General features: G+C 43.1%; 1 protein-coding gene across 1 annotated transcript in view; it reads left to right on the forward strand.

Moving 5' to 3' along the window:
* Nucleotides 1-13,696, forward strand: part of astn1 (astrotactin 1) — a gene marked incomplete at both ends in the record, with an annotated part of 365,883 nt that overhangs the window by 73,251 nt on the left and 278,936 nt on the right. The window contains 3 exons of the mRNA XM_079173654.1: nt 1,382-1,638; nt 1,929-2,071; nt 6,894-7,043. Of these exons, the coding sequence (XP_079029780.1) occupies nt 1,382-1,638; nt 1,929-2,071; nt 6,894-7,043 (550 nt within the window). The remainder of the gene's footprint in view (nt 1-1,381; nt 1,639-1,928; nt 2,072-6,893; nt 7,044-13,696) is intronic.

Below are 13,696 nucleotides of genomic sequence, written 5' to 3' on the forward strand. Positions count from 1 at the left end.
TCTCCGGTTTCCATCTGATTCTGTCTCTGCCCCCCTCCGTCTAACCTGTCCCCAGGGCTCAGGCTCAGCGCCCTTCATCTGTCCATCGTGTGCCCGCGTCCCCAATCCCCCAACACCCACAAGTGCTGGTGTGGATGCCGCCGCATCACTCGACCTCCGAAAACCGGCTCATAAGTCATCGAAATCCGAGGGAAGATGAGTAAAGCGAACACGGCCATGCGGACTGACCCAGTCAGATGGTATCAATGCTTCCTGGAGTATATTTATCAGCTGATATTCCAAGTCTCAGATAGACTCTTTCTCCCAGATTTCCACCGAGCAGCCAATCGCAAAGGCTTGGAACAAACTCCCAGGTTAGCCCAACTTATTTTAGAGGAGGAAACAAAAGCAAACAGTAAAATTACCACTGACACTGTTCAAATATCAATCTGAGAGTACAGACCGAGTTCATTTTTGTTCCTGCTATCGCTCGGCACCATGAGCCGAGCCTCAGCAGATGGCCCGTGAGCTACGAGCACGCACAAAGACGCTCTGTATTCTCCGACAGGTCTGATAACAAATGATTCTGCTCATGGACTACTTTATTGCCTTTGTACAAGCCATGAGTCAGGTATTGCATGCATTATAAAGAAACCAAGGTTGGATATCCTGTAAAGGATTTGATTTGGCTGCAAAATATTCACTCAAATGTTTTTCTTCGTAACCGGGACTTCTACACCATAAAGCAGCAATATCGGTTATTTCGGTCATGGTTGATTTAATGTTGGTATCTACATGCAGGTGCCCTCCCCTTCCACACTAAAACAGTGAAAAAAAGGTATATAATCATTCTTTTTTTGAAAAGAGTGACGTGAAAAAACAAAATTCTCAAGATCGTCATTGAAAATTGTATCAGAAATGTCTGTATTTTATTTCCAATGGAACTTTTCCAATGTCACATTTTCTTTCACATGCCAAAACGTACGGTCACTCCATAAATTCCCAAGTTGTCAAACTATTCCTTTAACAAAATCTGGGATTTGACCTCTGTACTTTCAATGAGGAAGCGGTTTATAGCTGCTGACCCTTGCTCACATTCCACATGGAAATCAGCCAAGTGCTTCTTTGTCTCAAGGTGAAGTAAGCACATAGTAGCATGAGAGCTGTTGTCATTTAAAAACATTGTGGGTGTGATGCACTAAATTGCATCTGTAGCCTTTTTTTTAAATTTATTTTTTATGCTGTTGGCACCACTGCTTTGACTTTGATTCGTATTCGACTTGGCAAGATTCTCAATCTGTTTTCCCCTTTGACTCTCTTCTCTCTCTCTGCTTTTTTTCCCTCTCTTCTCCCCCTTTTTTTTCCTCTGTCTCTGCTCTAAATGTCACCCTCCTCCCCTCAGGGCGGGATGATCGCCCTTCTGCTGTCCATCCTGTGCCTGGTCCTGATCCTCTACACCCGCAGGCGCTGGTGTAAGCGCCGCCGCATTCCCCAGCCCCAGAAGAGTGCCAGTGCCGAGGCGGCTAACGAGATCCACTACATCCCCTCTGTGCTGATGGGAGGCCAGGCTCGGGAGAGCTTGAGGAACTCTCGGGGTCAGGGGCCAAACTCCAGCGGTACCCTCAGCATCCGGGAGACACCGATTTTGGACGGGTACAAGTAGGATTTGAGTGGATGGATGGGGGGAGGGGATGTATCTTGAAATAGTTAAACTCTAACATTTTTTATAATTTCACATTTTACACTGGCAACAATAGGTTGGAATTGTTTGAAATGCACGACTTAGAAAGCAGCTGATATGCACACAGCACAGTTTGATGCTTAAGATTATAAAAGCTTATCATATCAGTGCTGCTTCGTCAAGCATCTTAGCCGCTTGTGATGTTTACTCTGATTTAGATCAGTCAAGATAATGTAACCCTAATTGATTTTTTTTACCTCATCGCCAGGTACGAGTATGACATAACGGACCTGCGCCACCACCTGCAGCGAGAGTGTATGAATGGTGGCGAGGAGTTTGCCAGCCAAGTCACCCGAACCCTGGACTCCCTCCAGGGTTGTAACGACAAGAATAGTATGGACCTCACACCTGGTGAGTTGACTGAAGTGGAAAAAAACAAGCAAACAGCCTTAAAGCTCCACTGATCAATACTTTTTAATGGTAACATTGAATCAGCTAGACTAGATGTAATGTGAAGGGGTCGCTCAATGTGACAGACTCACAGAGGCAGCAGCAGGCCGTTGTTCTCAGTGAAAAAAGCAACCATAATAAAGCCAACATAAACCCAGAACCACACAGCTAAACACAACGCGGACAAAGTTAGAGACTAGCTAGCGAAGAGGTCTGATTCCCAGATATTTCCCTCAGGAGTTGGTGGTGAGTAAACTAGAACTAATATTAGAGTTAATATAAGAAAACTATAACTAGACCGCAGAGAGACAAAGTTAGCAAAAAGTGGAGCACTTCGCAGCTAAAGTCTCTCGGGAGGTGGTGGAGACCAAAACCGGTGAATATAGTCACAGCAGACACTTTGACTTTCCTGCTATGAGCTCATATAATGTCATGAGGTCTACTTGACTTATTTTTGACAAGGGACCAGGAACACAGCACTAAATAAGTGCTAATATTGCACATTAGTGTTTAATGTTAAAGCTAAAAATGGGTTTTATTATTTCGAGCCAGCATAGCAGCTGATACAAGTTACCGTGACAGTGACACCTGTCTGTTACTTTTTATTCCATACTGACATGACATGATTCTTCCTTTAGAAAGTATATACACACTGTATTATTTGCATATTGGCATTCTTTAAAGGAGCAGTGTGTAGGATTTAGTGGGATCTATTTGCAGAAATGGAATATAATATGTTTTCATTAGTTTATAATCACCTGAAACTAAGAATCGCTGTGTTTCCGTTGGCTTACAGTGGGCCCTTCATATCTACATAGAGAGATTGTCCTCTTCATGGTGTCCGCAGTGTTGCACCGCCATGTTTTTCTATCGTAGTACAAACCAAACACTGGCTCTAGAGAGGCAATCGTAGTCCTCTGTGGTGGGCTGAATGGATTCAAATGGAGTGGCGAGCCGAGGGGTAAATTCAGCTGGTTGCAATCTGCACTGCAGCTTTAAAGCTGCAGTAATCTAAAGAATTGGTCTAACAACTGTGTGTTATGTGACGGATGTGAACCCTCAGAGAATTTTCATCTGACTGCAGTTCCACTTAGCACTACACGGTGTTTTAGCATCTTTTAGTTTGGTGCGAAACAGAACTCTGAATGAGCGCTAACGTTGCTGCATGTCTGCTGGATGTGTAAATAGGAAACATTTTGCCAACATATTCCCAACAGCAAATTCAGCTTTCACTCATTTTAAAAGCCTTATTTATCTTCCTCCTGCACAGACATACTGTTTTATTTTGTAGAGACAAAGCATCAAAAAGATTACTTTTGCTGGTATTGGGGGAAACATGGGGATATAGAAATAGTTTCCTGAGCAGGGAACAGTGTAATTACATCAACGCAGTTGGAATAATTTAGATAATCAGTGTGAAAACAAAGAGAGGGAATTGGATTTTTAATTAAATACCATGTATTATTTTCTCATATAGGTGTGAAGTAATCATCAACATGAACGTAGACCAAATGATGGAGGACTATAATTTTAGGTTCACAAACACAAAGGCTTCCAACACAACAAAATGGGACAGCAAATAGAAATGAGGCACTTGTACAGCAGTTTTCATAATCCGTATAAGAACATGAGCTGTTACTGATGCAGACAGTCCACCAGACATAAATATGGCACTGCAGGTATTCTCTCCAAGACTTTACTCCTCACACTTGGAATAATCAAAAGGCTTACGGTTCTGCCAACAACTCCTCCTGGAGGATATATTTTTCATAATCAGCGGACGTTTGGGTTGAGCACCTCTCCCGCGAGGACGACTGTATGAAGTGCAGCAGGTTTTATGAAGGTACCCCCCCCCCCCCCTTTAATTCCAATTAGCACCGCATTCACTGCTCGGATTCATCAAGAGATCGGTCACGGTGGAGGCACTCGCACGCGGTGTTCTTATGAAATCCGAACAGCCCGACCCCAGAGGTGATGGAGACGGCATAACACTGTGCATTATGCATTAATGATGGTTTATGAGAGGGACGAGAGAAATAGGAAATGCAGGCAGCAGGGCATGTGTGGAATATTGAACAATATCAACGACAGAGGTTGCTCAGAAAAAAAAGCATTGGAAATTTGGACTAAAATAACAAACATCTCAGTCAGTATTTCCTTTGCCTGCCCTTGACCTTGCTTTTTAGAATAACGGAATAGTTTTGAATACATAAACAAGTGGAAAAGATGATGTTATGGCCCTATTAAAGGAGCAGTGTGTAGGATTCAGTGCCATCTAGCGGTGAGGTTGCAGATTGCAACCGCCCGAATTCCACTCCGCTCAACCTTCCCTTCCCAAGTGCGTCGGAGGGAGGCCTTCCCCATTCTAAGTTTTTACATCCTCTATTCCTTTCCTTGCGACCTTGATTTTCGAAGTCACAAGCAAGCAGAGAAGGCACACAATTGAGAAATGAGAAGAGCAATTATGGGAACTTTTAGGTGACTTAAGAAAGAAAATGTCACGGGAATGTAAGGACTAGGACTCAATTGCAAGACCACAGGAGATAGAGTCAGGAAAACAGTCTTTATTAGCACAGCTGATTACAGAAAGGAAAGGCTGTGTGGAGCCCGTGGTCCGACACAGCGTGCAGGCCGGATCGACGGTGTGGTACCCGTGGTCCGACACCGGAGGGCAGGCAGATTGACGGTGTGTGTCCCGTTGCACGACACCGGAAGACACGGGGGATTCCCGGATCAGCAGACACCGGAGGCAGGCAGAGCGTCGGCGAACAATCCAGTGGGGACACAACAGAGGCTCGGGGGGTTCCCGGACCGTAGGACACCGGAGGCAGACACCGTAGGCAGGCAGAGCGTCCACGAGAAGAACTGTTGGGACACAACAGAGGAACGGGGAATTCCCAGACCGTAGGACACCGGAGGCAGACACCGTAGGCAGGCAGAGCGTCCGCGAGAAGATCTGTTGGGACACAATATAGGAACGGGGAATTCCCGGACCGTAGGACACCGGAGGCAGACACCGTAGGCAGGCAGAGCGTCCACGAGAAGAACTGTTGGGACACAACAGAGGAGCGGGGGATTCCCGGACCGTAGGACACCGGAGAGCAGACGCTCGAGACAGCAGGCGATACGGGGTTGAATCGGGTGAAAGACGGGACGAACTGACAACCCCAGACTGCAGGACCAGGGTTATTATAGTGGCAGGGGAAAGGATTAGTGTAACTAGAGTCTGGTGTGTCAGCCTGCGAGAGGTAATTGGCTGAATGGCTGCAGCCGTGCACCAGTCAGGGGTGTGGCCATGGGAGTGACTGGAGGCAGAGGAAAAATCCCAGAGCACATGGCACAACACAACAAACAGGGAAATGACAGCCACATGAGGAGAGGAGATTGGGGGAAACCAGAGGTTAACACACACGGTCCAACAGGGATCCTGACAGAAAAAGGATCTGTCTATGGCACGTATTTGGTTTGTCCCTTCTGGGCTGCGGGCTGCTAGCATCAACATGCTAACATGCTCACAATGACAGTACTAAGAAAGTGTAATGTTTACCATGTTCATTAGCTTAGTTTACCTTGTTAGCATAATAACACTCCTGTTCCAAAGTGATAACAATTCGCCCAACATAAATGTGGACCACGTTGCAATCCATCCAGTAGTTTTGACTCAAATCCATCAATGGACAGTCAGGGGATCACCAAAAACATCCAAGAGCGTCCAACTGTGGTGGTATGAAGAAATACTAACCCAGTAGTAACATAAAGTGCAGGCGATGTGAGCGTATTGGAGCTAACATTTACGTTGGCCCTATAAAACCCTGTGAAACAGATCGTGAAATGCTCTTAACGTCCTTGGGAATAAAACTGACAATGTAAACCTCTCCTGTGTTGTAAAATGTCAGGGTTTGATTATAGTGAATTGTGTGTGTCTTAACTTATACTGCTTCACACATAAAACTTAATAAAAAAAGCTTTTTTTTAACTCCTCACTCAGGATAAAACAGTAACTTTAACGTAACGACAAACATAAAACCAAATATGACAAGCTGATCTTGAACAGCAGATTGGTTGACAGCCATTTAATAGCATGAATTTACATCCTGCTGTTTCAATGTCTTTATGCAAAGCGTAAGATTAGTTATACCTGCCCGGTACTCTTTTTGTGGCTTTTGGGGATTTCTATTTGACTTTCAGCAGTTTTTTTTCGCAGAAGACACCTTCTTATTCTGAGTGAAAATGTGTTAATTAAATTAACAGTAAAGGATTGAACCTCTCTAAACTTAAGTCTTAAGTATCATCCTGTGGAGATCATTTCATCAGAATCCATCTAATTGTGTTATAGATATTTCAGTCTGAAGCAAAGTACTGCTTTTATTACAGAAATGGTGTTTTATAATATATTGTGTTTGTTATTGTTTCCCTGGAACTTTATCTCTTATTATTTACCAAAACAGATCATTGCCTCCTCTGAGAATGTGTTCAGTATTTTCCCTTAATGGGTTTTAATTTCAAGGCAGCTTTTCTCACTCTTTAATTCTGGCTGTTTGACTTCTCCCTTCAGTAAACAACATGCTGGGTGTGTTTCCTTTAGCATTACTACACTTAATCCTTGCTACACTGTGGTTTTAAAACCTTCAACATCCAGCCAAGAACAAGACAATTATTTTTTTTTTTGTGTCTTTTCCAAGTGCCTGCTTTCCCGTTCCAGAGAGAGAGCTTTTTAGTTTGTGCCTACCTTCTCCGAGCTCTCATTTCCTGGTGTTTGTAACTCTCTCCCACTCGTCCGCAGTGAGCGATAACACCAAGCTGGCCCTGATGAACAAGTACAAGGACAACATCATTGCCACGAGTCCCATCGACAGCAACCACCAGCAGAACACTCTGCTCCCGCACAACACCTCAACCAGCCAACGCAAACGTCTCTCCAGCAACACCCGCGGTGAGTCGTTGTGTCCCATAGATCTACGCTCTGTCACAGATTACACATCATAATGAAAGCGCTCCGTGTCAGCACCAGACAGACAGAAACTTTAGTTCAGATGATAGTCATGTTTTACCCCATCGAAAACAGTTTAGTGCTGCCTTTTCAGACCATTGATTTTATGAAAGGCGTTCGAATTCCATTGAAAAACTCAAATAGAAAGATGGATCAAGGCTTAAAATGATTCGTTTTTACACGGCAACAGCAACATAATTGCAAAGTCACCCGTCAGAAATTTGAATTCTCCTCATATTTTGTGTAAGCAAATATACCACAATGATATATTTCAAAAGAGGATAAAACAGTTTCTGTTCGTATATGAAGTGAACACTTCGTCTGCACAGAGACAAAGAGCAAGCAGCAGCTTCAATCACGCGTCCGTGTCGACACTGACGCGTTTAGGCCGGACGTTGAATGCAGGTCACCTGTGTTTTGGCAGCGCTCAGAGCCCACCATGCAATCAGCGCAGCTACGCACGTAAAACGGAAGAAAATAGACGTTAGGCATTAAAATGCGCATCATTATTTGTAATAAATACAGCTCCTGTCGGGCCGCCTGTGTAGACGGCTGTGTTGATTGACGGATAGAAGCATTTCTGGTTCGTGAGATGAGGGAGACGGACGACTAGAAAAAGTGGCTTGACGGCCTTCATGAGGGTGAAGGTGGCTCGCTGCTCTGGCCTTGAGCTTTACAACAGCCCTCACCAGGACCATGTCACTTCCTGGGGAAGGGGGGGGGGGGCTCTCGAAGGGAGAGAAGGCCCAAGTCCACGGCCCCCTGCTCCCGGCGGACTGTCCTCAGTATGTCAGGGGTTTGTGATGTCTGCAACCCACCCGACCCGTCTCGAAACACGGACCACGTCTCGTTTATCAGGCTTTTCATGCAACCAACGTGTTTATGACTGAACTGTTTACTACACCTTAAATTCTTTACAAGAGCACAAGGTTTTTCACAGATCTAGCCTCTTAATTCTGCTTACAGCAAGTGAGTCCTGCAACCTCGGCACTTCTTACTCTACTCCATGATTCAAAGCAGTAATCTAACAATACATTTTGAGTACATATCCATGCAGATATTATGCCAATCAAATAACAGTATTGACACTGTTTGTCAGTACCATACATCCACGCCGAATGAAGAACACCACAATATGGTGATTTCAATTTAAGTTAGACTTTTAGGTACATAGGCTGCTGCCTCATAGAACCCTTATGTCTAATTCATAGTTATGTTTCTTTGCTCGGCAGCATCATTGAAAATGTATTCAAAGGCTCAATAATGAATGGTTGTGAGGGTGAATGCGTTCCAATATAAACATGGAGGCATGAAGTGGAGGGACGAGGTTTTGGACCTGCAGCAGTGTTGAGATCATTGCCCAGCGGCACACATCTGTCATCAACATTTGGTTATCTCTCACAGCTCTGTGGTAATCAGGAAACCACGGTGAGTCACTGAATGCCACCACGCAGGTTTAATCATTGACAACATCACGGACACCCTTTCAGAAAACTCCCAAGGACCCTGAGACATTTTGAACTTGTTATTACAAAAGTTATCAGTAATACAGTGAAACAATACGAGGCTTTATTAGAAAAGAAATCGTCCCGCATGAGGTCTTTGCAGGACACAGGATACACTTCGTGTTATAGATGGGAGAGATGAATGCCCTTTGAACAGTGACTCAGTACAAAGTGTTTAGTGTGAATGTGAAACTTCAAACATATACATCTCGTTGTGTATTGTGGTCTTTTTGCTAACATATGTCAAACCGTATTTCTTTTCATATCACCATTGATGCCAATCTGAAGGGCTTTTTTGTGCATGATTTATTTGTCATCAGCCCCCCCCCCGAGCTGATAGTGTAGGAGTTGTACTTTGTACTGAGCTCATAAATGGCTGGCCATTTTAAAGTTTTAGGTTTTTCACGTGTCATTTACGCTACAGCCTTGTCGTGAGACAGTCGCAATTAGGATCAAACGTCATGGTTGGGCTTCAAAAATAGGTTTGTTAACTAAGTAAAATGTCAACAACGAGGCATAAGTACGGAAAGCACACCACAATTATCACTAGTGTAACTTAAATATACAAAATAACTCAACAACACGAACACCGGTCTCCTGCTGTGTTTGTTTGACCCACCCGCCATACAGTCTTTCTCACCTTTTATACCACGTCATTTGCTCGGCGTAGCATAATCACATGTGCAGCTAGTACAGACTGCATTCAAGCATTCAGGGATCTTTTTTTTGTCATTGCGCAACATGACGTGAAAAACATTACAAAAAGAGCACATCCCTGTTGAGCATTTTGTGCATTTGCATCATGAGGAATGTAAACAGCAGTAACAAAAGCAATTCTCCGGCCAGAAAGTATGGCTGACATCTTAACAATCGAATTTGACATCAGGGAAACATTGTCCATCAACTTTGACTGAGTTTGAGCACCAAGCATCATGATGTAGACACAAAGTCCTCCTCCTCTCGTCCCACCGGAGTCCTGCGGTTTGACGGTCAACTGCAGCTTGATCCGGATCGTCAGGATGGATCCAGGTCTCTGTGAAAATGTGGGCTCAACAGCCACCGACCTACCGTTGCTGGGTTCACCTGAGGTCTTATTTCATCCGTATTATTTTTCTGCGACCAGACATCAGACAGCCAGGAGCATGCTGGGTAGTGGAGTAGCCTCAGGCAGGTCTGTCTGGTTGGTCGGCCGTGGGCGGTGATCATCTCAAAGTCCGCTGCACTTAACCCAATCCCAACGCTTCATTTACCGATGTTGATGAATGCATTCTGTCAAAAGAACAACAAATTAAGAATTTTGCAAAACTCATGGGAGCTACCGGCATGTATGTGATGTAAAATGACACGCAAAAAGAAAGCATGGCGTTCTTATTGCACACTAAGTGACTTAGAAATAGTTGTGCCATTCAGAGGCCAATTGGTGAGAAAGGAGATTGAGTAATGAACAATAGGAATAGAGAGAGGGGTCTTCAGTTGATGAAACAGAGAGAAACATTATGAAACATTATCCCATTATGATAAACATTTTCAAAATGTCATTTCTGGACATTTTCAGTTGACCTAAGACCACAATTCACTTACTTCTACTTGGATGCACAGATGCTTTATTCTTATTCCAATTAAAAACTATTCTGAGGTGTTAGTCGCTGTGGAGGAATAAACCTTATTATTAGCACCACAGAGTTCTTCTCCAAACTGTCAGGAAGGATTGTACTTGTTAAGCTGCAACACAGGAGCACAAACGAACCAATGTATTTGTTCAAGCAAACATCCATTTTAATTACGTTGCATTCATGACTGGTGGAAACCCAACATGGCTCATGGGACATTTTGGATTCTAGTTTTAGAGGAAGCACTTTTCTTCATTCTTTCTGTGTGACCTTCACGGTTTTAGTGCCCACCTGCACCCACCATGGCTTTCCAGCTATGACAGTTCAAATCATAGAAAAAGAGTGGAAAAAAACAACATTCATGCAAACCCTTTTATCAATAATGGAAGATGAGAACAAAGAGTGAATACCCCAAAGGCCCACACAGAAATATGGCACTTGGCACCGTTGCCAGCTCCAAACGATGTTGGAATATTTAAAACTTCACCGCCCTAAAACCCTGAAACACATTTTCAGAGAACTGCAAAACAACACAGCGATGTTTACCTTCCCAGCCAGTCTGTGAGGCTTTATACCAAAGGGATGAAACACTCGAAAGGTCCAAGGCCGTGTTCAGACACTAGTGCCACGTCCCAAAAAAAAAAGTCAAAAAACTCCTCATCCATTTTAATGAGATCGCATTGTTGGCACAGCAAGGGTTCTCACAAAAAAAAAAGTAGAGTCCTCTTGTAATGTCATATTTCAACGTGCTACGTTGGCCAATCAAATATTTGCCAGCACACATTCCAAAGGATTACTTTGCAATGTGAATGACATAATTCTACTGTTTACCAAGCCATGCCAACTTGTAAAATCCTGCCTGGATATTATTAATGGAGAGAGAAAATGATTCAATACAAGTTAGTTTGTGTATCTTTTCCTGAAAACTACTTCTTGTGGTTCAGTGCATAATAACTGGTCTCTTCAAGGCTTGCGTTTTAGAATTACTATGAAGTTGTTAAAGTACTGCCAATCGTTTTAAGGAGGAGATCAAGCTGTAGTTTACACCCTGCAATGTATCCTCGAACAACTGTTCATATGGTATCTTACAAAATTCATTTTGCATGCTCCTATGAATATCCAGCCATACGGGCGTTGAGTTTGCCTGCAGCCCCTGCAGAGCAGCCCCTGCTTTGGCAACAAAACTGCGAAACAAAAAGATCGAGGCTTTAAAGTTGGTGAGTAGGCTGCGTTGACTTGGTTTCACACAGGGACAGAACAAATTGGTCTCCTGAGTGAAAGTCCTGTGTTTGTTTGACCTGTCTATCCAGTGTGACGGATTAACACTAGCATTCTCAGGCTAGCATACTAAGGCTAGCATATTAGCGGTAACTTTGTCCGCTAGCTTGAATCCCCAACTACAGCAGTAACTTTAAAGTATATGTGTATTTACAGAGTGATCCAGAGGATCTATCTTTATCTTAGTCTCTTTGAGCTCTGTGAGAGTTTGGACCAACCAGACGGCAACCGTCGCTTCTGAAAAGTGAAGCCAAAGCTTCATGTGTTAAAGTTGCATTCTCTCTAATGTCCACCAGGGGGCGACTCCTCTGGTTGTATAGAAGTCTATGAGAAAATGACTCTACTTCTCTCTTGATTTATTACCTCAGTAAACATTGTAAACATGAGTTTATGGTCTCAATCTCTAGTTTCAAGTCTTCTTCAGTACAGCATGATGTTCATTTAGTAAATTATGGTCCATTTAGAGGAATATTGAAAAAAAAACAAGAAGGCAATGGCCAAAATACTCTATTAGTGGCTTCAAAACCGTAGTCCACAAACTACTGGGTGACTTCACGGTGACTTCATCCACTTCTTATACACAGTCTTTGGGGCAAACTGTTGGTCTGCTGTGTTCTCTTCGCGGCATTAGATTCATATCATATGTCACAAGCGAGATAAAAACATGATCACAAGCAAATGAACAGACTCCAGTTCAGAGAACTCTCTCCTAGTTGCTCTAGAGCCCCATTATTCTATGTTTACAGATGACTGCACTGCATATCTGAACATTGGCCTAAAAAACTTGACTCACTATCCTTATGTAGTATTGTTTTATTATATTCTATTAAAGTATTATTGTATTGTAGTATTTTAATATTATATTATAGTATTATTGTTTTGAAATATTATATTATTATAGTACGTGCAAAGTGATTTTATAAAATATGAAATATTTGCGATGAACAATGTTGTCAGAAGTGAACTCATCAAATGTGTCTCAGGGTGTGCCGATGTACTGGAGGCTGTGTTTATTGTATTAATTAATTATTAACACATTAACAACCAGGTGGCTTCATAACATTATAATAGACATCGAAATCCACAATTTTGGAGAATATCACCAAAGTTAAATTCTAAATAATTGACCCTTGACGTTGTCTACTATATAGAAGTTAATGTGTTGGCATAGAGCTGACTAGATCTGGCCCCATTGACTGAATTAAATTCCAATAAGTCACCAGTATCATGAGTCAGTTTGTCATGTTTATGACAAACCACGTTTTCTGAGAATCCTTCAGAAGAAAGCGAATGCACATCAATCTGTGTGGGGACGTGTGACCAATCACAAGAGGCCCAGAGCCTCCATAGGTATCCAGCCAAGGTTCTATACCTTGCTGTGTTCTCTACATGCTCGGTTCCGTTCACCAGCCAGGTTCTATACACGCAGGTGCCATTCTTTACCTCTCCCTACACTTAGGTTCTCGCTCACAGCTGCCCCGGTTGTTGAATTCTGTGGTGACTTATATTGTGCGAGTTAATATCATATGATTTGCTCGTGAGCACGTTGTTTTAGCTGACCCACTGACAGATCTGCTCCACACAGAAACAAAACAGAGAAGGTCTCCTCGTAATAATTCAGCTACATTTTCCTTATTTCGACTAAAAGAATGCAGAATATGATACCAGAGAGCAAAACAGGATCCCTGCACACTCATTATAATCGTTGTATCAGGTTTGTATTTGAAAGTACAAGGATTTGCCTCTTAATGCATTCAACACACAAACACACACACACACACACACACACACACACACACACACACACACACACACACACACACACACACACACACACACAGCACTTTTGAAATTTCAGAGCTTCCAGGTACACGTTGATATTCTCCAAAGTCAGCTGCATAGGAATGAGACTGTCTAAGCAGGCAATTAGATCTGCTCCGTGCAGTTTTTGAGTCGCTGTTGTTGGTGTTTCTAGTCAACAGTTTTCATCTCCGTCATAAAGTATGCACAGACGGAGCTACTGTGTTCCTCAGTGGACAACTTCTGTGCATGTGTGAGTAGGAGGAGGCAGGTCAAGTAATGACTCTTTCTACTTTTTTGTGTTTTGCTGAAGATGCCCAAGAGCCTCTCTTCACTTCCATATGTCAGCACATTCAACGGACTCCAGTGTTACTTCTAAAGCAACCAAAAGTACAAGGTTGTC

The sequence above is a fragment of the Pholis gunnellus genome (genome assembly GCF_910591455.1).
Source record: "Pholis gunnellus genome assembly, chromosome: 14".
Taxonomy (NCBI): domain Eukaryota; kingdom Metazoa; phylum Chordata; class Actinopteri; order Perciformes; family Pholidae; genus Pholis; species Pholis gunnellus.